At 54.0% G+C, this 24,725-nt stretch overlaps 1 protein-coding gene across 1 annotated transcript; it reads right to left on the bottom strand.

Annotated features, from left to right (window-relative positions):
* Positions 1 to 300: 300 nt before the first annotated feature.
* Positions 301 to 24,694, bottom strand: ADORA1 (adenosine A1 receptor). The gene is made up of 3 exons (XM_085561589.1): positions 24,328 to 24,694; positions 23,465 to 23,847; positions 301 to 1,263 (listed from the first exon to the last, which is right to left on the bottom strand). The coding sequence occupies exons 2-3, from the start codon at positions 23,803 to 23,805 to the stop codon at positions 627 to 629; spliced, it is 978 nt and encodes a 325-aa protein (XP_085417715.1). The 5' UTR covers positions 23,806 to 23,847; positions 24,328 to 24,694; the 3' UTR covers positions 301 to 626.
* Between the last annotated feature and the right edge of the window lie 31 nt (positions 24,695 to 24,725).

Below are 24,725 nucleotides of genomic sequence, written 5' to 3'. Positions count from 1 at the left end.
CCTATGGGTGCTGGTAATGTCATGGAAGACTTTTCCTATCTCTTCCCATGTCTCAGCTCAATTCACCTCTCCCTGGTTACAGAGGGGAAAGAAAGTGCTTTCAATCTTAATTTCTTCCAAAATCCTGGTGCCCTGGACTCTCCTGGTTCTCAGCATCTTCACTCCCACAGGGCACCCCTTTGTCCCAGTGCCCAGGTACCCCCATGGCTCTGTGGACATGGGGCCAGAGCATGAGGTGCCCCCAGCACCACCAACACCATGGAGATGAGGGTCTCCATCAATGGCAGGGTACCTCCTGGGTGGTTTGGATCACTTTATTTGCATGAAGATAAACTGAGCATTTGTCTGTACAATTTCTCCTTAAATACTTGGCAATGCTTAAAAATGAAAAACAAAAACAATCAGGAAGAAAAAGATCCTAAACCAGAAAGGAACAGTGCAGGCTACAATATCCAAACAGTACAATGCTTGTGGATAAATAACCCCCTGGAGTGGCTGTAGGACTGCAGGAGGCTGCTGAACTCAGGACCCAACAGGTCCTTGCTACCCCTTCCTGAGACAGCAGGAACGGTGTCCGGGCGGGGACTGGGTGGGCACAGATGCCCCTCTCTGCCCTCTCCCAGTTCCTAGTTGCCTGTCTCAGCTGTGGTGGTGCTGGTGGCATTTTTGTTGGTTTTGCAGCAGAAGTACTGGTTCCAGATCTGCAGGAAGGCTGTCCGGAACTTCTTGATGCGGAAGGCGTAGACGATGGGGTTCATGGCCGAGTTGCCGTGGGTGAGGAAGATGGCGATGTAGGTGAGGATGTGCGGGGTCTGGCAGGATGGGCAGAACAGGGTGATGCAGTTGAGGACGTGCAGAGGCAGCCAGCTGAGCGCAAACAGAAAGAGAACCAGTGCCAGAGACTTGGCGATCTTCAGCTCCTTGCCGTAGTACTTCTGGGGGTCGTTGGAGCTGGAGGACACCTTCTTGTTGAGCTGCTTGCGGATAAGGTTGAAGACCTCCAGGTAGATGAGCAGCATCAGCAGCAGGGGAGGCAGGACCCAGACGAAGAAGTTGAAGTACACCATGTACTCCATGCTAATGACTGTCTCAAACTGGCACGTGATGACAAACTCCGTGTAGCTGCTGTTCAGCTCCTGAGTCCTTCGCATCTTGCTGAGGTTGTTCCACCCAAACATGGGGGTAAGTCCCACCAGAAAAGAGACTATCCAACAGCAGGCGATGGCCACGGCTGCCCGCCGTGGTGTCACCATGCTCTTGTACCTGTGGGAGAGACAACAGCCACAGGAAGGAGTTAGACAAGGGTAGGATGCTCTGTTGAGGGTTGTGTAGCTCCAGGTGGAGTGGCAATGGTGGAGTGGCACTGCCTTCCTCCTTCACTCCCCTGTTCTGAAAAGTGTGTTCATAGACTGGTTTTCCTGCCTGTGTCCTGGGATGGCAGACACCCCATACACAATCCATGTGCTCTGGGATTGCCAAGCCAAGGAATGCATTAGCACCTGGAATGTGCCTGAGTGTCCAACCCTCATGACTTGGAGGGAGTTCACATGCTCTGGAGTCCAGCTCCCATCCAAGCACCTGCACTCAGACCAGCAGGTTGCCCTCTCCTCCCGCCATGCACCAACTCTGCCAGCTCACTGTCCCAGATAATTGCCCTGTGCCTGGGGAGGAAATCGCCAGCAAAAGCATCCCCTGGGATGTGCTGGGGTGGAGGAAGGATCTGCGGGTGCTAATGGACCCCAGGGGAAACTTTGGGCACAGCCTGTTCCTCTCCTAATGTACTTGGACTGATGAAACCCTCTTTCTTGATGGGCTGATGCCAGGGGTGGGAGGAGGAGGAGGAGGAGAGCAGTGTTCTGGCTAGGCTCTGCTCCCTCCCTGATGCCCCTGGGGAGCCACCAGGGCTGGGCTCATCTCTCCAGAGCTCTGAAAGCGGGAAGTGCAGTCTGCTAGATTGATTTTTCCCCTGGCTCTCCAGAAAGCTTTTCTTTGGAGACTGAGAAGATTATCAGCCCAAGAATTATTGCTTTCCACCAAAGGGGATTGAATAAAGAATGTTTTCCTCATTGTTTGCTGGGTCTCTCAGTGCTGCTGGTGTTAACTCAACCATGGGGACTATGCGGAGGTGGCTGGCAAACCTGGTTTCCCAGTCCTGCTGCTCAGAGCTCCCTACTGCAGATCTGCAGCCTTTACCTGTGATGGAAATCGATGATTTTGGGCCTTTTTTATACAGCCAAGGACCCAAACCCACTGTGCCTTCTCAAGACCTCTCTCATGGGCAAGGCATAAAGGTGGGAACTTGGAGTGGCACAGGCTGGAGGAGAGGACATCATCCCTGTGAGTCCAGAGAGTCCAGAGCCATCAGTCCCTGACAGCTTTCCTGAATGAACCTCCTGTGCTCTGGGAAAAGCTTCACAACATCCTGGTGGCAGCCAGGTCCCGTGGGAAAGAGGTGATAGTGTGGGCAGCTGTTTCCTCTGAGAGCCAAGGCTGGCTTTGGAGGGTGATTTATTCCTTGTGGGGAGGAGAGAGGGCAGGAGACCCTGAGAAAGGCGCAGGGCAGAGAGAACTGGGGCACAGGGAGGACAAGGGGTGGTGGGAAAGATCCAGCACCGGGGATCAAGTGAAGGGAATGGCGAGGAGGGTCCAAGGGAGCGGGGGGTGGCAGAGGGATGCCAGAGACTCCCGTGAGGCTGTGTGCTGACCCTTGCACCCCACATCTGGTTGCAAGTCCTTTGAGGGGGGCTGATGTGGCCTCCAGCTCTGACTATCCACTGCCACCTCCCCAGGCTTGAACAGCTTGGGGGGGTGACACCAGAAATAGCAAGCAGCACCATTCCCCTGCCCCAGCTCCTTCCCTCTTTGCAACCCCTGCAAGCTGTGTCCATTTCTCACTCCCGGGGATTTCTGGGGTCTTCCACTGATTTTGCTGGACATGCTCCCACTCTGGTGCTCCCTGACTTGCAGAGCTGTGTGGGAGCCGTTGCCCAACAGACAAAGCTGCTGAGCAGCAGCGGTGTCACCACAGTCCCCAAACACAATCCCAGGGCTTCCAGCCACCACCCAGACACAGGGTCCATCTTTCCTCACTGCACACCCATCTCTCTCCATGGTCTATATCCATCCCTCCTTCCTGCATGTCCGTCTCTCTGCCATGGTCCATATCCATCTTTACCCCTTGCTGCAGTGACTGGTCTGACACTGTCTGGGAGCAGGACCTGGCTCTCCCTGCTCCTGCCTCCGCTTTGCCCCGTAAGGTTTGAGGGTGCACCTGCAGAAGCAGCCAGGAGAAACCTGGACATTCTCCTCCAGCCTGTGTGTGACATGGTCATAGAAAAGTGGGTGAACCAAAAAACACATAGAAAACAGTCACATTTTCTTCTTCAAGCAACAAGCCAAGGGCAGAGGCAGCTGCAGGAAATGTGCTCCCAGGGACCTGTGTCCACTGTCTCCATCACCCCACATGGAGAATGACAGAAGCTATTAAATTGCTCCAAGTTCCTCCTCCCTCCAGCCCGCCAGGTTCATCCATCCACTGGAGCTCCCATGGAGCTCTCATGGGGATCAGCTGGTCCAAAGGCCACAAGTCCAACTTAATTCCTTTTACATTTTATTTTCCTTGTAGGTGTCCAAGGAATGCCTGGATGTGACCCTCAGTGCTCTGGGCTGGATGACAAGGTGGGGATAGGTTACAGGTCTCAGATGCCTTTTCCAACCTAATTGATTCTGTGATTCTGTAAAGGGTGGAAATGCAAGATCCTGCTTAATTTTCAACCCCTGCCACATGGTGGGAGGACAGTTAGCAGAGGGACAGGGATAGACCTTGCTGTTCCCAGCATTATTCTTGATTATGCCATAAAGAAAATATTTTTTCATTTGTCTCATTTTGCATTAATGTGATAGGGCTGGAGTTTGGGATAGTCTGGGAGGCGGAAGTACTAGAAAATGCTGATAATGGCTCATAGTTAATAAATAATCTTATTATTCTCATCAGCACCAGAGCAATTACCAGCATCATTGCAATTTTATTACTGCTGTTATTTTTATTAACAGCTGTGACTAAAACATCCATGGTAATCATCACCCCCATCCTCATCCACTTTGAGTTTGTTTCCTCTGCCCATGGGGGTTTGGGCCTGACTATAATTGGTAGATGTTCCTCTTGCTCTCCCTGAGTGGTGGTTTTTGCACCATTCCTTCCCCACAGAGATAGGCATTGACCCAAGCCCTCCTGGATGCAAAGTCTAGGAGAAAGGACCAACGACCATCCAGACTCACCATGAGATGGAATGGGCAGGAACTGTGGTGTGGAACAAAATTGCCTTTGAGGGTTTTGAAGATAATACCAAGAGGAAAAATGGCAATTATTGATAGAGCTGTTTTCTCCCCAGGAGAAGAGAATAGGTGATGGATGGAGGCGGAGGCCGACAAATTGTCCCCAGCGGCTGCACAGAGCTGACAGGGAGACAGGGAACAGCTCTCCAGGGCAAGATGCTGTCTCCAGGAGAGGCTGAGGATGGAGCAGATATTGAGGCCTTTTTTCTCATGAAGATCATAGGATCCTAGAATGGTTTGGCAGGGAAGGGATCTAAATCCCATCTCCTTCCACCTCTGCCATGGTCAGGGACACCTTCCACTATCCCAGGGTGCTCCAAGCCCCGTCCAGCATGACGCTGGACACTTCCAGGCACGGGGCAGCCACAGCTTCTCTGGGCACCCTGTGCCAGGGCCTCACCACCCTCACAGGGAACAATTCCTTCCCAATATCCCACATAACCCTGCCCTCCAAGTGGGAAGCCATTCCCCCTTGTCATGTCCCTCCAGAACTTTTTAATGAAGCCTTGGCCATCACTCTGAAGACACCTACCATCCTCCCTTCCCTTTGGTTCTCATTCCCAGACTAAAGTTAACTTACTCTGCCACATCTTGATGTGTACAGACCTCTGCAACCCTCTCTGCTACAGCCCAGGGAGCCCAGCTCAGCCCAGGACCTGCTCTGGAGCTGCCCAGTCCTGGGTGGGCAAAGGCCTTGTGACCATTTCAGATATATGGGAATGTCTGAAAGCACCTGGAGAATAGAGCATTCATTACTTTCATGGATTTCACCTTTTACTTGGGGTCTGTCCCTAAAAGAGAGATGAGGGCTCATTTACAAGATCCCAGCCCAGAGGTCAATCCAAACCCAATACTCACCAAATATCCCTTGTTTTGTTTGAAAATACCCTCAAAGACTCTAGGCCTGGTTTGAATAAAATGTGGAGGTTTTTAGCAGTTCTGTGATTAGTTTTTCTATCCACAAAACACTTGCTGTTGTCCAGCCAGTGCCAAGATGCGGCTTTACTGGTCTTTGCTCTGGAGAGTTTATTGCAGAGCAATTCCTGGGGAATTAATTCACTAATGAAGACAGACCACTACTAATGAAAAGAAACTGGAGCCAATGTGGCAGGGACAAGGAGGCCAAGCTGACATGAAGCTCATCTGCATGATGAACACAGCAAGTAAAAGCAGCCAGACCATGTCCTAATCTAATTGAAAGTCTCTAGACAAAAGTGCTTTGATCTCAGAGGATTTGAATTCCTGCTCCTTTCTCCTGGCTGTATCTTCCCTTCAGATCTTTCAGTGTCTTGGAGGCTGCTGGGTGGGAAAACACAGATTGTTGGTGTTCAAAGCTGCTCTGAAATGAGAACCTGAGAAATGCAAAGTGGTGTCTGGGTTCTGCAAGGGTGAGGTCAGCCACAGCTCAGGGCTGGGACAAGGGGGTCCCTGGGTACCCACACAAAGTAGGAAGTGCTGCAGGAGGAACTCTGATCGTAGAGCCTTTGTCACCTGTGATCCTGGAAGTGAAAGGCTGGTTCCTTTTTCAGAATCACAGAATGGTTGCAAATGTTGGTTCCTTTTTCAGAATCACAGAATGGTTGTAAATGTGGGTTTGTGGCCACAAGTGGCTGTGTCACCATGTGAGTGGTAGCCTTGGGAGGGATAGAGGTCAACCAATCTCGGTCAAAGATGGTATTTGGATGGACATTACAGCTTGTTCCTACAAATGCTTGGAATGGAGAGACTGGTCCTATCAGCATCCCCTTAGGATACAAGAGGGACTGTCCTGATTCGCAAATCCCAGACTGATTGCTTGTCAAAACACAGCTGGCAAGTAAAAGCATAAAAAGATGGTCTTGTCTTTCAGGCAAGCCAGGAGAGCACATCCAGCAAGGACATTGGTATTTGTTGGTGCTCCTGTCCTGTACCAAAGTAGCCCAGCAGTTTCCATCAGCACAGCATTTCCAGCCTGACACCTTCATCTTACCACAGAGCCACTTCCCAGTGCTCCAAAGGGACCTGGAGGGCCCTGTGTGTGTCCCTTCCCAGCACCCCTGGCTGGCTGGTCTGCAAGAGATTTGAGCTGTGGGAGAAACCTGAGAAGTGCCAGCAGATCCCTGGGACAAGAGAGAGTGGGAAACATGGTGGGAGGGGATGGGCCAGGTGGTCGGGACACAGAATCCTGGCCTTAAACTGCACCTTGGGGACCTGATTTAAAAGGAGCTGAGGAGGAAGATCTCTTCCTGGTACCTCACCCATGCCTTCTGCTGGGGGTGAGGGGCAGTTGGATGAGGTTAATGGTTGCTTTCCTAGAGGTGTCACTTTTGGAGGGTTCCCAGGGCAGGAGAGGCACCAATGGCAACAGGCACCTTTGACCTACCACTCACACGCGTGGGGCTGCATCCCAAACCTCCACCTGGAACGTCTCTGGCAACCACTGAGCCCAGGTCAGGGCTGCCCTGCTCCCATTACCATCAGCTCCCCCAGTCTGGAGCTGGCGCTGGGATAGCCCAGGGTGCCATGGGTACCTGGTGCTCCCTGGGCCATGTGCTGCAAGGAAAGAGGCCATAAGAGGTCCAGAGGTGAGAAGGAGTCTAGGGATGGATGTTCCCCATGGTTGCTGGGTCCTCTCACCCACACCTCGGCCCCTGTGTGCTCTGAGCTGTGATTCCAGAGGTCATGGCTGTCACTGGAGCACTCTTGGCTGTTACTTGGCCCTGCGGGGCACCCAAGCCCAGCTAGGACCACCCCACTGAGAGACAGGGAAGGATTTTCTCACTGTATGGTGTCTTTCCTGCTTGGCCCAGCTCCTTCCTAAACTGTCAGCTCGGCCCACACATGGTGACCTGGAGCTGCAGCCACTCCTGCCTCCCCAGAGAGGACCTGGGCATGAGAAGTATCTTCTTTGAGGATCTCTGCTCCTGAAACTTTGAGTCTCCTCCACTGCAGCACGGGGAGATGGCTCCACACCAGGAGACTTCTTGATGCAAACCTCCCCCAAAGCCACCAGGAGAAACCCCAAAAGCACGAGAAAGGGTGGATGTGTGCATCACACTGCTGGCCATCCTGGTCCATCCGTGTCCAGGGCTTGGTTTTACCATCCCAAAAAGTGACTCTGTGTAGGAATCATTCTGCAATGAGTGCCTGCAAAGCACAAACAACTGCGGCCAGGCAAAGTGTCTGGCAAGACCTCTGGATGTTTGCAATCACCTCTAACAGCCAGTAATTCTCTAATGGATGTGGGTGAGGATGATTATGAGGCTGAGGAGAACAAATTCATGCTGCCAAAATTGACTGGTCCCCACACACTGAAACATGGAGTCCCCAGGGCTTGGTGAGGGTTCCATTCAGTGGTGGGAGAAGATGGAGCTGGTCACAGCTCCAGCAAATGGCAAAGGAACAACACAAAAATAGGATTTCATGCTTTGAGCTTTGTCAGAGAAGGTTGTGGAGAGACCTGGAGCATTTGTAGATGTCCTGGGCTCCAAAGAGGGACTGGGGAAATGCGGCTGCCTTGTTGTGGGTTCAGCCTTGGTGTGGGTTCAGCCTGCCTTGCCACATCTCTCAGGATCGTGGAGGCATTCTGGAATTCTTGACTGCAGAGGGATGTGGGCACATCCAAAAGCAGACACAGGGACACAAACATCCACACAAGAAGCTGAGGAAATAAGGTAGAAAAGAGATTTATGTGCTGAAATGGTTGGAAGTGGGAATGATGCCTCCATGGGGCAGCCTGGCCATGCCAGGTTATCTTCAGCCCAGACTGGCAGTACCAAAATGAGGGTTCATTGGGGATGTCCATCCAGATGGTGGTTACAGGCATGGGAAAAGGTGACCCCGCATCTCCAGCAGTGCCTGTATCAACACAGAGCCTGGCCACGGCCCCCCAGTTCTGCCACTCCCCTGATGCCACCAGTCTCAGTAGGACCAAGCCTCAAAGCACAGCACTCCCCAGAGATCAGCCCACCCTGAGCTTGGCACCTCCTGTGTGCACATCACCCAGAGCCTCATATCCCCACACACCCCACAGTGCCCAGCTGGTTCTGAGCTACACCTGCCATATTTCAGGTTCCAGTGACAGGATTATGTCTTTTCCTGCAGAGCCAAGGAGATTTAGCCTATCACACATCTGGTCCCTGGGAGCAGCCACAGCATCCCACCAGGCTGGCTGAGCTCCCTACACCTCATCCTGGGACTGCTCCCAGCCCTGCTGGAGCTGGATCCATGCCTCCCTCTGGGTGTTTGTGCCGCTGCACTGCCCCAGCTCTGGCAATGAGTCACAGCCTTTGGGAACAAACCACAGGCTTCCAGTAACTGCAGAGCTTCTTTCAGATCACTTGCCCAGCTGTCCTCAGCTCAGAGGTGGGGGGGTGAGGAACCACAGTGGTTCCACCACGGACCAGTACCAACAGCTCCCCTGGGGTATCCCAGTGGCTCCCACCATGACCAGATGCTGCAGGGGAAGGGGGAGAACGGGAGGGCTGGAAATCTCTGGGAGGGAAGATGGAAAGTACAGAGACCTTACACTGAAGCATCCTTCCTTCAAGTTCTGCCCTAGTGTGGAGGAGATGCAGCTGCTGTCCAAGGAAGGTGAAGGAGTGTGAGTCATCCACTCTGCTCAGAGAGGATTTTCCTACATCCTCCAGCAGCACCCTCACCCCAACAGCCAGTATCAATCCTTTCTGCTCAGAAAACTAGTCTTGTTTCCAAACTGAGCTTGGTTTTCAGCCCGAGGCTGCACCCTGATGTGGACTCTGTCACTGCACAGACAGATTCTTAGTAAGAACCACTCGCCCTGCGCTCAGCCCCTCATACCAAATGTGTTTGTGGAGGTTAAGCAGGGAGCTGGGATGCCGGGCCATCCAATGACAGAGGGAGATAACAATTCCGTTTGTGTCTACGTGTGAGCACTACCCTCCAAACTTCAGACAGACCCTTCATGTCCCAAAAGAAGCTGTGAGACCCCTGATGCCATGGTCAGCACCAAGTCCATCCAAGGGTGCTGAGTGGGTGGCCCTGCTCTGGACGTGTCACCCTCCTGCTGCTGTGTGACAGTGTGAGGGTGCACCCAATAGCCCTGGTCACTGGGGCACAAGTCCCACTGAGTTATAGTTTTGCACCCAGGCAGCTCTGGGACTCTCTCCCAGCTCTACCATGTGTGGTCAGGGCCTTCCGGGACCCCTGATTTTTCCTGAACCTCTGGCTTCTTCCTCCAGAACAACGAAGTAGGTAGGAGGGAAGTGATTTAACACTATTGGCAATGGCTGCAAAATCATGAAACGAGCTGCAGAATCTCAGAACTGGTGATGTTCTCTGAAAAAATGTGATGTTCTTGTCTTTTGGCTGCTGCTTTCAGGCAACAACATTTTCAGCAAAGCAAACTGCGAGAAATGGTGCTTTAAAAAAAAAAAAAGAAGAAGAAGAAGCAGAGATCCTTTTATAGACCCAGGACTTCAGGAATTAGGACACACAGAGAAGGACAGGTTGATCCACAAGAGATGGGGGTGAAGTTGTGAAAGCTGCAGGACAGTGTGATGGGCACCATGGACTTGTCCTGGTGCTGCCCCTGTGCAATATGTTTCCTGGACATTTTTAGTGTCTAAACAGTTTTGTTGTCAAAAATAAGGATTTGCTGTGTGCGCATCGTTCGGAGGGTGGCTCCCACAAAACTGCATCACAAGGATGAGCCCTCTGTGCTGTGTGAGCAACCCCACCTCCAGCAGAAGACAATTTCAGGTGGAGCCACTCATCCCCATGTGCATCCCTCTCTGGCCAGGCTGGGCAGATCCTGGAGCAGCCTGGTCTAGGGAAGGTGTCCCTGCCCACGGCAGGGGATGGAACAGGATGAGCTTTTAGGCCCCTTCCCACCTAAACCATTCCATGACTCTGTGACAGTGCTGGAGCTGTTTCTCAGTGTTGTGGTAGGATATCAACCTGCTTGGCCAGGACCCTCAGGTCATCTTCCCTTGCCATTCTGGGCCATCACCCTGTGGACTTGGCCACCTCCAGGGCTGCCACACAACAGCCCTGCCCCTGCCGCAGGAATTCGCCAGGAGCTGATTGTCCAGACCCAGTTCAGCAGATATCTGTGTGGCTGGGTAAGTGAGGGTGAGGTATTCCCTGAGAACAAAGGAGAAGGGATAAAAGGCAGCTTTTGCCAATCTTCGGTGCAAATCCAGGGCTTGGCTGGATAAAAGCAGTAAGTTTTTAATTATTGCTTGTATTGCACTGGATTTTTCTATGCGTTGCATATTTTGGTTCTCTATGCAAAGGAACCTCTTTGAAATGAGGACTTTGAAAATCTTAGGAGGAAGGGGGAAGAGGGGAGGATGAAGAAATAAAGTAGCTTTAAAACCCACTTTAAATGCCAAATGTGACAAATGTGGCTCTGAGAAATGGAAATGGGACAGCAGATATAAAGTACCTGGTATGACTGGGCTCCAGAGCCTCTGTGGCTCAGAGTCCACCCCCCAAAACACTGAGCTGCAGAGGGAAGAGGGCTGTGCTGGGAGGGAGGTGCCAGCTGAGGAAGTGCCCGGTGCCACCAGCCTTCCCTGCCTGCCACCACCATGCTGCTGCGCAAAGGCCAGCTGGGTCTCCAGGGCAGGACCCCAGCCAGGGCAGCCTGGAAAACATCAAAAGGTAGGAGCAGATCAGGGACCCCAAGGAGAACGAGCTGCTGCTGTTGTATTTGCATTCAACAGGACATTAAGATCTGCTCCCCAGAAAAATGGGAGGCAGGAAACTGGAGATAGAATCTTGATTAAGAAGCACCAAGAAAGCCTCAGAGCCGGGCTGAGGTGAGTCTTCATCTCTCCAATGCAGAAGGACTCGTCAGAAAAAAAGAGATAGCCTAAATTACAGTTGGTACAAGAGATTGGTTTTGGCTGCCTTTTAATTTCTTGCGGTTTACATTTATCTTGCTAACCTGACTCCTGATTTTGCAGTCAGCAACTAAACTCCTCAGTTCCTTAGGCTGCAACTTGTTATTGGATTAGGATCCTCATAGAACAATCTGTCACTGCAAAGGGAACATTTCCTTTCTTGCACTTAACCCAGTTCAAAGACTAGGACATTCAAGACTGAAAAATTGGCTGGAGGTTCCCAAAACGAGGGAGGTTGTTTTCTCCACCCAGTGCCTAGAGGAGAATTAGCAGTGCTGATGAGATCTACTGTTTCTAAACCTCAGAGGACACAGTAACCCAAAACAACCAGTCCAGCATCTTCTGTCCAATGCATATTTCCCCTGATTAAAAGATCAATTTCAAATGCAAAAGCAGCTGGATTAATTTAAGTTGTTTTGTTTGTTTGTTTGTTTGTTTGTTTTTAATGAGCTGGTTATATGTAGTTTCAACTGATGGAAATGATTTTGGAGGTACCAATTTGGGCTACAGTTGGCTTCCAACTTCTGTCCAAACACAACTCCCCACAAAGCTGATGTAAAACCTGTGTGATTGCCCCCTCCACACACCATGAAGATGGAAGAAGTAAAAATCAGAGGACATGTGTGTAAAGCCATTGAGTTGTTTATCTTGGAATGAGTCTGAACAGTGAATCCATATCTCAGTCAGTCAAATGAAATGCCAATTTGGAAATGAAGCCTCCAGTTAACAACACCACAATTAAATGTTCCCTCACCTCTGAGAACCTGTCACCAGGAAAACAAATAAAAAGTGCAAATGCAAAGCAACTCTGCAGTTTATTTTCACTCTATTTTCTCATTCAGATTAGAAGATTATTTATTCCCTTGGAAGAAAATTGAGGGGCCTTGTTCCCTGCCTTGTTCCCTGGGAGGAAGCAGCTCCATATTTCCATCAGGATGGTGGAGAGATCTGAGACTCAAGATCAGGTATTGCAGTGAAATGCCTCAGCTGGGCCTAAATTACAGCCTATGCATGTTCCTAATTACTCTGGTCTTAATTCTAGGCAAGGAACAATGGGTAGACACATCCTGAGGCTACCCAGGCAGCTTGGCTGGCTCAGGCCATGGAGATGAGGGACACACGGACCAGGTAGGATAGAGGTCATGGAGATGCTCCAAGGGCTGGAGCCCCTCTGCTCTGGAGCCAGGCTGGGAGAGCTGGGGGTGCTCACCTGGAGAGGAGAAGGTTCTAGGGAGACCTCAGAGCCCCTTCCAGTGCCTGAAGGGGCTCCAAGAGAACTGAAGAGGGACATGGGAGAAGGGATGGAGGGACAAGACAAGGGGGAATTGCTTCCCAGTGCCAGAGGGCAGGGTTAGATGGGATATTGGGAAAGAATTGTTCCCTGTGAGGGTGGGGAGGCCCTGGCACAGGGTGTCCAGAGAAGCTGTGGCTGCCCCATGCCTCTAAGAGTTCAAGATAGAGGCTGGATGGGACTTGGAGCAAGCTGGGATAGTGGAAGGTGTCATGGCAGGGGGTGGGACTGGGTGAGTTTTGAGGTCCCTTCCCACCCAAACCTGTCTGGGATTCTGGCATCCTATGAAATGCATTTCCCTCTCCCTGAGCCTCAGCAGAGCCAGGGCTGCCTGTGGGTGAGGAGCAGGGCTGGAATGTGGAGGATCCCCACAAGACCCCCTCATGTATGAGTCACACAGGGGTGGAATGAGATGATCTTTAAGGACCCTTTCAATCCAAGCTATTCTAGGATTCCATGATCCCCTGGAGAAAGGGGGTGTCAGTGACTGCTCCATCCCCAACCCAAAAAAATCTGACCACAGCATCTCCAGGATTCTGGGATTCCAGGTCTTCTGCTATTGGAGCACTTTCAGCTCCTCAGAGCAGACAAACCTCCTTGAGCCCATAAAGAACCTGTGTCCCAGCAGAGCTGAATGTGAGGAATGAGCTCCCTGAGATTAGACCCATCTGAGCTGCACCCATGCTGGCTCTGCTCAAGCTTTGCCAGGTCCATCTGGACCCAGGCTGAGCCCTTGGCTCTCCCAGTCGAGAGCACTCCATGGAGAATGGAGCCTTCACACCGAGAGAAATGAGTGTTTCGTTTGTGTATTCCACGGGTAAAGGCACTGAGTGTTGTTACCAGATCAGAAAAGAAAGAGGAATAATTTAATCTGTAGGACTGTGCTAATTCTGGCATGTCTGAGACAGCATTTCTCAGCATCAGCCCCTCGCTGTTGTCAGAGAGAGAGCATCACTCCCTCTGTGAACAGATGGGGAGACTGAGTCGCAGAGGGGAGCTGTGATCTGCCAAGATGGACCAATCTGAACAAGAAAACATCCCTGGTGCCAGGAGCTGGCACTTCCCTCCTTTGAAGGAGGCCAAAGAAAATCATCCCCATCTCTGGCTGCAGTGAGAGAAATGGCCTGGAGAAGGTGGATAAACAGTTGTGCAGCAATGTCCCAGCATTCTGTGCCTTCCTTAGAGAAATGATGGAGAGGTGATATTGCCACCCCAGGCAGGGCGTGGGACAGAGGGATGTCACCTCTGTGTCACATTCCTGCTGGGCGTGGCTGGTACCTGATCTGTGTGCAAGAGGACCAGAGCCGGTGCCAGGGACAGCACAGAGGGAGGCTGGTGAGGGACACAAAGGAAAGAGGCTGGAGAAGAAATCCCTTGTCCTCCTCCAGCTCCTTTTTGTGATCAGAGGCTTCGGTACTTGACAAAAACCCAACCAAACCACCCAAGACTGTGACAGCTGCTGGTCATAGTTGCCTGCTCAGTGCCAGAGGCAAAGCCCAGGCAAGGAAGAGATGAGGGAACAATGGGAAATGCAGTGAGAGGGTGAGGGTGCAAAGGGAAGGTGTTGGGTCCCACAGTGCAGAGAAGGGCAAACCCAAATGCCCCAGATCTTTCCAGTGTCTGATCCTGTTCTGCTCTTCCCTACATCACTAAATGCAGCCCTTCCTCCCCTATTTGTCCCCATTGCACACCAGCCCTCAGCCCACAGGGCTCTGTGAGGAGGAGGATCTCAGTCTTTCAGGGTTATTTCATCCTCTCATGCTGGTGGCATCACCACTGATGTCTCCCCTTCCCCCTGCCCTACCCATCCAGCCACCCTTGGGAATGGCATCTCCATGCAGGGCCAGAGGTGCCATTGGAGTGGCTGGGGTGCTCAGCTCATTGCTATTCTGCAAGACAGCCCACTGGCTCTGTGGGCCTTTTGTGGCTGCCTTAGAGAGCATCGATGGTTTTTTCTTGCCACTGGGCACCCTGTGCAGGAGCTGGCCCTGGCAGCTGGGTGGCTGCACTTCCAGAGCAGGAACTCCCTGCCAGGAGCCCAGGCAGCCTCTGGGACAGCACTTTTCCATGGCCTTGAAAGTTCAGGTCACCTTGGGTGAAATGTGTCCCAAAAGGACTAGCCCCTTGGGACACTCCTCCCAACCCACTGGCAGCTCCAGATCTGGGCTCTCTGACTCGGCTGCTGTGTCCATCCCTGCTGCTTTGGCAGAATCACTGTGAAAAATCACTCATTTGTCTCCAGGATAATCTAATGCTGTTTCTATCAGCTCAGCTGTGCTGGCTGTCTTTTCCCCAGGCTGAGACAGTGCTGTTGTCCCCAAGGGGATGAGCCTCTCGAGCTGTCATCATCCCTCCCAGGAGTCTCTTGCTCCTATGGTCCCCTCCATGCTCCATGTCCTGCTGTCTGCAGAGACCACAACCCTTCCTGAGCTGTGTCTGGGCTTTCCTCACACCCAAGTGGGCAAGATCCTTCAGGGCTTTTCCCTGTTCTTCCAGACAGGGATTTTCTTCCAGCCCATCAGTCCCTGTCCAGTCTGAAATGACTCCGGTGTGTGTCACAATGAAACTCATCTCCCAGGTTCTTCCACTGTGGTGCCTCCTACACATTTTCCTCTTTTTTCCATCCTTCTTTGTGTTGCTATGACCTTTCTCTCCCCGCTGCCTCCACCCCAGGACACAGACCTGCCAATGCACCACTGTGACTCCTTGGATGAGCCATTCCCTGCTGTCAGGCTGATTTCAAGCACAGTGATTTGGATGCAGGAGCTCCATTGTCCCATCCCTGATCTTTTGTCCAGCCCTGCTTGTTCTGCCTTGGAGACCCACAGACCTGCTTGTCCCAGGCCACCCCGGCAGGTCCCTCAGAGCAGATGCCCACGGCCAACAGCCACTGGTGGTTGGTATGAGCTGCTCTGAGGTATGCCAGACAGGAGATTTCATTGGGTCTGGCCTCACAGGGGTCCCTCCAGGCCTGAGTTTGGAAGTGGAGGCTGGTGGGCTTGGTTCCAGCTGTCTCCCACCTGAGCTCATGGCCAAAATTCCCTTCCTGGTCAAGAAAGCCAATCTGTCCCTTTTATGCCACAGTTAAACTTATTCTGACAGCATGAATGGACTAAAAACCCTGGTGTGATTGACCTGGGGGTGTAAGAGGAGCTGAGGGTGGTTTGGCTGTTGGCCACATGGGACATATCCAACAAGAGCAAGACAGAGGCCACATGTCTGTGCCAAGGGCTGGGCAAGGACACGGTGACCAGCCCAGACGCCAGAGCCGGCCAGTGGGAAAGGCTCCAGGTCAAGAGGAGCATCTGAGCCCCTCTGCACCCCCAGCCTGCATCCCAGTGTGGTGTCTGAGCTTCTCTGCACCCTCTGTGAGTCACTTATTCCTGCTCTATCACCTGCTCTGGCTGACGTGGAGCGAAGGTGAGACCAGAGGTGGGACTGTCTTGGTAAAGGTCAGGTGATAATGGCACCTCCCCTGGATGGAGTCACATTCCTGTATCTCTGGGGTGGGAGAAGACCTGGGACCCCATCAAAGAGCTCCTGCATGCCCTGAGCCAGCTCAGCACAGAGCATGGTGAGCTGGGCCTGACTCACCCCAACACCCAGCCTGCAGGGCCAGGCTGGGCTGGCGGGGGCCAGGGCAGCTGAATCAGCAGCTTTTGCTTTGGCAGAGGCTCCTTCCTGGGTGTTTGCCTTGTCTCTGTGCCAGCAGCTGCACAGGGCCCTTGGACACACTGCCTAGAGGGACATCACCATCGCTGCCACCAGCCCAGTGCCCTGGGACACAGCCCAGTCACTCCAGGAAAGGGAAAACCATGTCCTGGAAGTGTGGTGTGTGCCTGGGTGTTCCCAGGCAGTTCTGGGGCCCTGCAGCTCATCCATAGGTCTGTACCCCCGACACAGGAGCATCTCTCAGCTCCAGTGAGGGATCTGCTGTCTGTCCCACCAAGCCTGGGTGGTCCTGGCTGTGGGTGCTCCTCCCTTTCTGCTCAATGGGGAACCTCATGGACCTTTTCTGCTGCCATGGGATGAGGGAACACAGTCTGGCTGTGTCCCACCAGCTTGGCAGAGTAGATCCTCTTGGATTTATGGTACCACATCTGAACCATGGCCATGGAGGTGGCAGAGCCTTGCTGGGTTCCATCCACATATCCCCACCTGGTTTGGTGTCTGCTCCCTGAAGGACGAATTCATAGGGAGCCATAGAATCACAAAATTCCAGAGTGGTTTGGGTGGGAAGAGACCTTAAAGCTCATCCCATTCCACCCCCTGCCATGGGCAGGGACACCTTCCACTGTCCCAGGCTGCTCCCAGCCCTGTCCAACCTGGCCTTGGACCCTTCCAGGGATGGGGCAGCCACAGCTTCTCTGGGCACCCTGTGCCAGGGCCTCACCACTCTGACAGGGAAGAATTCCTTCCCTATATTGAACCTAAATTTCTCTTTTTTCAGTTTAAACCCATTGCTCCTTGTCCTGTCCTACAGTTGCACCAACCTGGCCTATTGAAGACACATTCAGTCTATTTTAATACCACAAATGGCTACAAACCCACTCTGTGCTGCACCCTGGGCTGCGAAAGAGAAGCAATTTAATTTCACTGAATTACTCCTGCAGTGATCAGCAGGGCTGGGACTAGATCCTGGAGGAGCCTGGCTCCAGAGCCCTGGGCACAGTCATGGCAGGACTCCAGTGCAGGAACAGAGGCCATGTTGTCCCAGCAAATCTCAGCTTCCACGTTTTCCCTGTTGCCAGCCTCTATCCTTCACCTGTGAGCTCACCCTGAGCCAGCCACGGTGCAGCTCAATGCCTCAGTTTCCCCATCTGCAGACGTGCCCTTGCTGAGAACATGCCCTCAAATTTACTGATGAGACATTGCCAAGGGTCAATTCCTTACCCTGAAAATCAATAGCAATAGCCTAAAAGCCCAATGAAAACATTCCCAGAGCAGGGGTCTGGGGTGCAGCAGCAGGAAGGAGTAGGTTTTCATTCATGGCCCTGCAGCACAGCCCTGGCAGATGTGAGCTCTCTTAAGGGACAGATGTGACACTGATATCGGGGTCAGAGTGATTACCCAGCACAGGGACCACACCTCGCCCTACTGGGATACACAAGGACCAGGAGGGGACAGGGTCCTGCTGCTCAGGAAGCCCATAAGTGTCTCTTGAGGCCCCTCATTTCCTCTTGCCCTTTTAATTCAGAGAATTTGGGAATAATTCCGAATATCAGGCTCTGAGCATCCTGCACAGGATTCAGGACCCTTCTCCCCTTCCCTCTGCCCTACTGAGGATGGAGCATCCCACACTCAGCCCCTCACTGCATCCCAAGTTGACACCCCCAAGCCCCAGAATTTTTCCTGCCATTCCAGGAGCTGGGAATGCTGCAGACAGCCCCACGTGCCTCCCTGCAGCCGCACGGCGTGTCTGGAGCTTTTGGCAGTGACCTGATTTTGCGTCTGCCAGCGAAGATCTCGTGGCACTGCTGCAGCAGCTGTGTGAGCTCCCAGTGAGCCTAATCCAGGCATCTCCTCGCTGAGGAAAGAGTCCTCATGGCTTTGATCCCTGACTCAGCCTGTTCACAGATGAAAATTATTCTGTGGAGCAGAGAGTAGGGCTGAAAACCAGCTCACCTGGGTATTTCCAGGTCTTTACCAGGATCTCAAGCTAACATAACCTGCTGGTAAATCCCTGTCCATCTCAAGGGCTCTGGGATTTTGGTGATACTGGAATTATCTCCTGGTGCTGCACTGGCACAGCTCGCCTGTGCAGCCAGGTCTGGTTGGAGCAGAGCTCGGTGGGAAATGCTGGCTCTGATGTAGCACCCACATGCTGAGCTGGTACAACGTGCTGGAAACTGCAGCTTGGAAACAGTCACAAGTCTGCAGAAACCTCCTTGGCCTGTAATTCCTGCATTTTAATCTCCATCCTTGGTTCAGAGCTGTCTGTTCCATGGAATGAAGATCTCCACAGATCACTCTCACTTCCTAAAAGTATACCTGGAGGAGGGCAGCGAGGGAAGAAACAAAAGAGGTGGCTGCAAAGACCTACCAGTCCCTGAAATTCCTCCAGGTTAGGGAAAATGGAAGTATTCTCCTTGGAAATGAAATGAGCTTTCTCAGAGACTGGGCCTGGATGGATGGATGGCATATTTTCACTGACTAGTGAAGGTTGAAAGAATATAGATGAGCTCCAGGGTGAGAGCTCTGAGTCACCTGGATGCTTTTGAAATTCCTCTGAATGTAAAACAGGCCTTGGAAGAGCTGTGGTTTGGCTTGTTCACTGGCCTGGCTGGACAGGAATGTTTCCTGGCACTAAGTACGGGTGCCCATAGCTCCCCTGCCAAGACCTTCCATGAACTCTTGGTGAAGGAATCATGGAACAGTTTGACTGGAAGAGACCTCAAAGCCCATCTCATTCCACTCATGGGCAGGGACACCTTTCACTATTCCAGGTTGCTCCAAGCCCATCTTACTTGTCCTTGGACACTTCCAGGGATGGTGCAGCCACAGCTTCTCTAGGAAACCTGGAATGGGGAAAAGCCACCTCAGATATGTCCTGCTCCAGCACCCAGCTGGCTGAGGGCATCAAGAGTTCCCAGGCTTACCATGACCTAGTCCTAGCTGGCCCCGTGCCTGTGGCCCTTGGCAGAACTGGAGAGAAGGGGAAAGAGTGCCGCAACCTCAGGAAGAGCCTGAGCTCAGGCAGGAGCCTGGAAAAGAGAAGTCCAGGGGGGAAGCTTCCCCCTTTCCCCTCCACATCTCCCTGCACATCTCCCTCACTTCCTGCCTTGCAGGCACTGCAGTCCAGGGCTGAGGGATGTTCCTGCCATCCCTGAGCTGCTTTATCTCATTCCAGACAGGGCACTCTGAACCACCAGACAATGCCAGTGCTGTCCACAGAGCCATCTCCTGACACTGCTTTTACCCTGGGCTCTCCCCCTGCTGTGCTCCAGCCTCCTTCCCCTCATTCCCTAGAGAGTTCCAGGCGTTCTGATCTACCTCCCATGGCTCTGCAGCCTCACAGGTGTGCATTCCAAACCTTCAGCAACACCAAAGGCAGCTCTCCCTGGTGAGATGCTCCTTGGGATGCTGCAGGGTGGGAAGGGCAGGGCTAGGAGGACACCCCAGTGCTGAGGCCCAGGCACAGAGGGTGGAGGTCCTGGCTGTGGACAGAGAGACTCCAACATGAGGGCTCCTGTAAACATCAGATTCCTGCAGATATTTCCTTCCTGGCACGTTTCAAAGTGCTTGGGGTGAGGTCACAAGGTGAGGACCCCCAGGGACATTCCAAGATAGGCTTGGGCTGCATCCACACATTCGGAATCCCCAGCCAAGGGTTGTTTGGCACATCCCAAGCACAGCAGCTCCTTTTGCTATGGCCCTTTCCAAAAGGCCCAAAACACAGACCAGAGACAGGGCCCCCAGGGCAGCAGAGCCTGGTGCTGAAGAATCTGCATCCCCCCAAAAAAATCCCCTCCAGCGCCATCCTCCCCAAACATCCCTCTGGCACCATCCCTCCAAAACATCCCTCCAGCACTGTCTCGTTCAGCATCCTGCCTCCACCAGGATACTGAGGGGCCAGTTCCTGCCAGACACCCCCAGCTGGCTGCTTCCCCTCCCTTTGAACTCGCTTCATTTTCCCCAAGCACGGCTGTGAGAGGGAAGTTTGGACTGGGCTGAGGGACCCCGCTGTTCCCGGATAGGGGGGATCACAGGCTGGGGGTCCTGCCCGGCTGCCGGGCAGGGAGGAAGGATGTGAGAGGGGAGGGGGAGTTTTCCACCAGCAAATCTATTTTAGGTGGTTTCCAGCTGTTCCTGTGGGGGCTGGAAAGTGGGGAACCCTCTGCCCTAGCCTGCTCAGCACAAGTGATGCTCCTGCATCCCCCAAAATCAAGGAAAGGCCTCTAGTGGGGGAGGCAGCATCACTCGGGGCCCAGCAGCCAGGAGGGATCATACCCTGGGTTGGAGCAAATGGAGAGGGTTTGGTGAGATATCCCAGTCCCTTGACCATGCTGGGTAAAGAAGGAAGAGCAGGAGGTGCCAACTCAAATCCAAGCAAGACCTCTCTTCATCTGATAAAATCTGCCTCCACCTTGCAGGAGTGGCTCTGTGCTTCTGTGTCCATGAGAAGTGGCCACTGGAGCCATGCTTTTGCATCTCCCACTGCCATGTAGAGACACCCCAAATGTCTCAGGGTACCATTTCTTCCAGGAGAAACCAACCCCTGGAGCCACCAAGTTTCCAAACTCTCAGCCTAAGGACCAGGGTGTCCATGGGGAGCCTGGAGCTGGAACCAGGTTGCCATGCACCATGTTCCTCATTCCCTGCCATTCTTCCCTGTGAGGAAGGCACAGGTTGTCCAGAGAAGCTGTGGCTGCCCCATCCCTGAAAGAGTCCAAGGCCAGGCTGGAAGGGGCTTGGAGCAACCTTGGGTAGTAGAAGGTGTCACAGCCCATGGCAGAGTAAGGTCTCTTCACACACAAACCTGTCAGGGATTCTGTGATTTCCCTCTCCTTGAGCCTCGGCAGCGCCAGGGCTGCCTGTGGCAGGGGGGCAGGGCTGGAATACTGGGGATGCCCACAAGACCCCCTCAGCCTCATGCGGGTCACACTGGTGAGGATCCACCCTGTGCCAGGCTTGTCTGAGGAATCCCCTTGGCACAGGAATGGGCTGCAGTGAGCACACTGTCCATGCCTCTCTGGAGGGGATGTCCCTGCTCAGTGTCCTGGCTGCTCCAGGGATGAGCCTGAGGCAGATATTACCCACCTGCCTCCCCACCTGCCTGCAAATCTCTGCTCAGGTCTGGCTGCCATCATTGCCTGCAGCCCTCCAGGAACGCTTGGAGCTCTCCCAGAGCTCTCCCAGGCACAGTGGCCACACGTGTTTCCCCAGGCCCCTGAGTCCTGCCAGGTGCTCCAGGCTCTCAGCACCCAGTTCACCATTGTTGGGTTCAGTGTCACAGTCAGGAATGACATCACAAGAGTCATGAGCACTGCACAGATGCTGTCACTGTCATCCTTAGCATCCTGCAACAGACTGGGAGAAACTCGAGGCATTTCAGATCCAGGAAATATTCCTTAGTCGTGTTTCCTGTTGTGTGTGCTATATACAGGGCACTACATCTCCTAAAGTCTCCACAAGTTACAACTTCCAGGAATTCATGAAGTTGTAGGATCTTTAAGTTTGGGAAAGACCTCTGAGATACTTGAGTGCATCTATTAAGTTGATGAGTTTACAAAGCTTTTCAGTATTAAAATAGGCTCTGAAAAGACAGAAGAAAATCTCCTGCTGCTGAGTGCTTGGGCACACAATGGGATCACAAAATTCAGGGTGGAAATTACATAAGAAAAACCCACCCAAACTATGTACAGCATAATATTAATATTGATATTGCTCCCAGGAAAGCTCCTGGGATGAGGGCAGGAATGTCCCCTGAAAGGCCCATCTGATGCTCAGAGGCAGACAAGGTGTTAAAAATGGACTGGTTTGTTAGGAAAATGCCTGACAGGCTGTGCTGCTCCTGTGGAGCTGCAGAACTCCCACACCAGAGCCTTCCCCACAGGCAGGGGATGTGTGAAGCCCAAAAAAGCTCCAAGAGCAGTAGGAATCACTCTGGTGACAGTGGCGGGCTGGGAGACAGTGATTGGGAAAATCACACCTAGGAAGGAAGTCAGAAACAGTCTGTGAAAATCATGTGTGGCAGGGAGGGGGTGGGCAGGGAATGTGGATTTATCCTGCGCCCTCTGCTCTGTCTTACACTCCTTCTGCCAGCAGCCTCTGCTGCAGGTGGCTGTGGGAAAAGCCCGAAAGAACACATCTCTGGCCTGATCCCATGGATCTGGGAACACTGAGCACTCTAGAGCAGCCAGGTGATCCCCAGCACCTGGGGTGCCTCTGTCCCTGTCTCCCTGTATGGGAAGGCAATTCCTGCCCCAGGAAGGGTCCTACACCTGTTGGGGTCTGGGCAGCACCAACACAAGGGGGTTGGTGCCTTTCTGGGGTGTTTGTGCTGATGCAGGGTCTGGGACCCCTCCTGCGAACTGTCTCAGCTGCGAAGGGGTAATGGGGTGACACGGGTGCTCAGCTGGGCTGGGCTGTTTTCCAGCAATGCTCCCACCTCTGGCACCTTGCAGGGCCGATGAGGCTGGCAAAAGCATCCCCACAGAGTGAGGGGGACTCACAGCAAGGGGCTGAGCCTGGCTCTGCTCGGGGGCACCGAGGTCGGGTGTCACGTCCCCTTCTAGCCCCGCTCAGAGCCCTCGGTCCCACCGTGGCACCCCAGAAATGCTTCCCCAGCCCAGCACGGCCCTGATGGGAAGGGAGTGGGGTATAAAGAGTTAACTATCTCCTCCTGGAGCGGCAGAGTTCGAATAAAGTGCTCAAATAAAGTGTCTCCCTCCTTTATGCCAGGAGGCACTTGCTCTGGGCTTGGAATGGCAACAGATACAGAAGGGGCAAAAAGGGGAAAGGAGTTATTTGCAGGGCGCCTCATAGCAGGAGTCTCTCCTGGGTGAGGCTGCCCCATGAAACGTGCCAGGCTGTCACCTCTGGTTCCTCAAACTCCCAAAGCTGTGTCCCACAGCAAGCCACCCCCCTGCTCCCCATGGCAAGGGGAAAGCTGGGGTGAAAGCCAAACCTGTCATCCACTTTCCTCCTGGAACACCCAGATGGGGCTGTCCCATGTGTGGGGACATACTTTGTCCTGGCCATGGGCATCCCATGGCTGTCCCTCACTGCCAGCTAGCTGCCACAATGTGATCTCTGCCTGCACACCCAGCACCCCCTGAGCCCCCAAAAGAAGCTGCTGGAGGGTCCAGGACACCCACCTCCACACCCCCTTAACTGCTGCTGCAGCCAGATGTGTCTGGGATGGCAGCATAGAGGAAAATCCTTTCTCCCAGTGTTTCTCCAAGAATTTGAGGTTTCCTCACTCCCTCTTAACCTCCACAGCAGAGCTGATTCTGATACCTTTTCCTACCTGACAGGGATCTTCACCCGCAGGTACCGATCCACAGCGATGGCCAGAAGCGCCAGGATGGAGCTCTCCGTGAGGATGAGGACGGGACAGGCCACCATGAGGCAGGTGTAAAACTCCGTCTGGGGTCCGATGTTGATGATGATGGCTAGAGGGATGACCAGAGCCCCCACGGCCACGTCGGCCACCGCCAGCGAGACGATGAAGCAGAAGGTGGCATCCCGCAATGCCTGGTTCATCTTCACAGCCCAGATGACCAGGATATTGCCCGGCACGGACACCAAAGCGATGAGCACTTCAATGGAGATGTAAGCAGCCTGGAAGGCTGAGATGGGGTGTGCCATGATGCCCCGGTCCTCCCTGCTCCCGTAGGGTTCCTCGGTCACCTGCAAACGCACAGGGAGGTGATGAGAGAGTGGCATCGCTGACTGAGCTGCGAGAGGGACGGAGTCTGTGCGAGGGGGTGGGAAAAGCCCCTCTCCCGTCTGTGCGGTCCCCCGGGGCTCCGGGCCCCCCTCCCCCCCCCCGAGCTCATCCCGCACCCACCTCCGTCCCGCACCCACTCCGTCCCGCACCCACTCCGTCCCGCACCCACTGCGTCCCGCACCCACTCCGTCCCGCACCCACCTCTGTCCCGCACCCACTCCGTCCCGCAGCGCGACCGCTCCCGGCGCTGAAGGAGCGGGAGCCGCCGGTCAGTCCTGGGAGCGCGGCGGAGTCCCCCGCCCCTCGGGCCACCCCGGGCCCCTCTGTCGGAGCCTTTTGGGGCTCCCTCTGTCCCCTCGCTAGATCCCCTCCCTGCCCTGCGCTGCTTTTGCAGCCGCCCGAGCCTCGAGCCCCGGCAGCCGCCGCCCGGCCCGTCTCACCTTGTCCTGCAAATCCAGGGCTTGTTTGGGGGTGCCCTCACCCCCAGAGAGCCAGCGCTGTCTCTTCGCAGGGCAAGGCGGGGCTCATGCTGGGGGCGGCCGGGGGGACCCTGCGGCCGCCGGGGACCGGGCTGGCCGCGGCCGGGGCTGCGCTCGGTCCCCGGTGCCCGACACCGCTCGGCTCCCGCTGGCGCTGCCCCCTCCCCGCCGGAGCCGAAGCATCACATGGTGCCGCCTTCCAGCCGTTAAAGAGCGACTGACCCGATTCGGGGCTCGCCGGCACCGGGAAGGGCGCGGGGGCCGGGCGGAGGCGGCAGGACCGGGCGGAGCGGGGAGAGGCGGCAGCGGCGGAGCGGCGGAGCCAGCCCCAGCCCCGGCGCTGCCGCCACCAGCCGGGC

This window comes from Lonchura striata, chromosome 26 (assembly GCF_050655825.1).
Source record: "Lonchura striata isolate lonStrDom1 chromosome 26, ASM5065582v1, whole genome shotgun sequence".
Taxonomy (NCBI): Eukaryota; Metazoa; Chordata; class Aves; order Passeriformes; family Estrildidae; genus Lonchura; species Lonchura striata.
The sequence above is the reverse complement of the archived record's forward strand: the minus strand, read 5'-3'. Positions and strand labels throughout refer to the sequence as shown.

What these genes read in the sequence shown, in the direction of transcription:
- ADORA1 (XM_085561589.1), bottom strand. Translation starts at nt 23,805, where the DNA reads ATGGCACACCCCATCTCAGCCTTCCAGGCTGCTTACATCTCCATTGAA. An exon ending in CGGGTGAAGATCCCTGTCAG is followed by an intron (nt 1,264 to 23,464) that starts GTAGGAAAAGGT and finishes TCTCTCCCACAG; the next exon opens with GTACAAGAGCATGGTGACAC.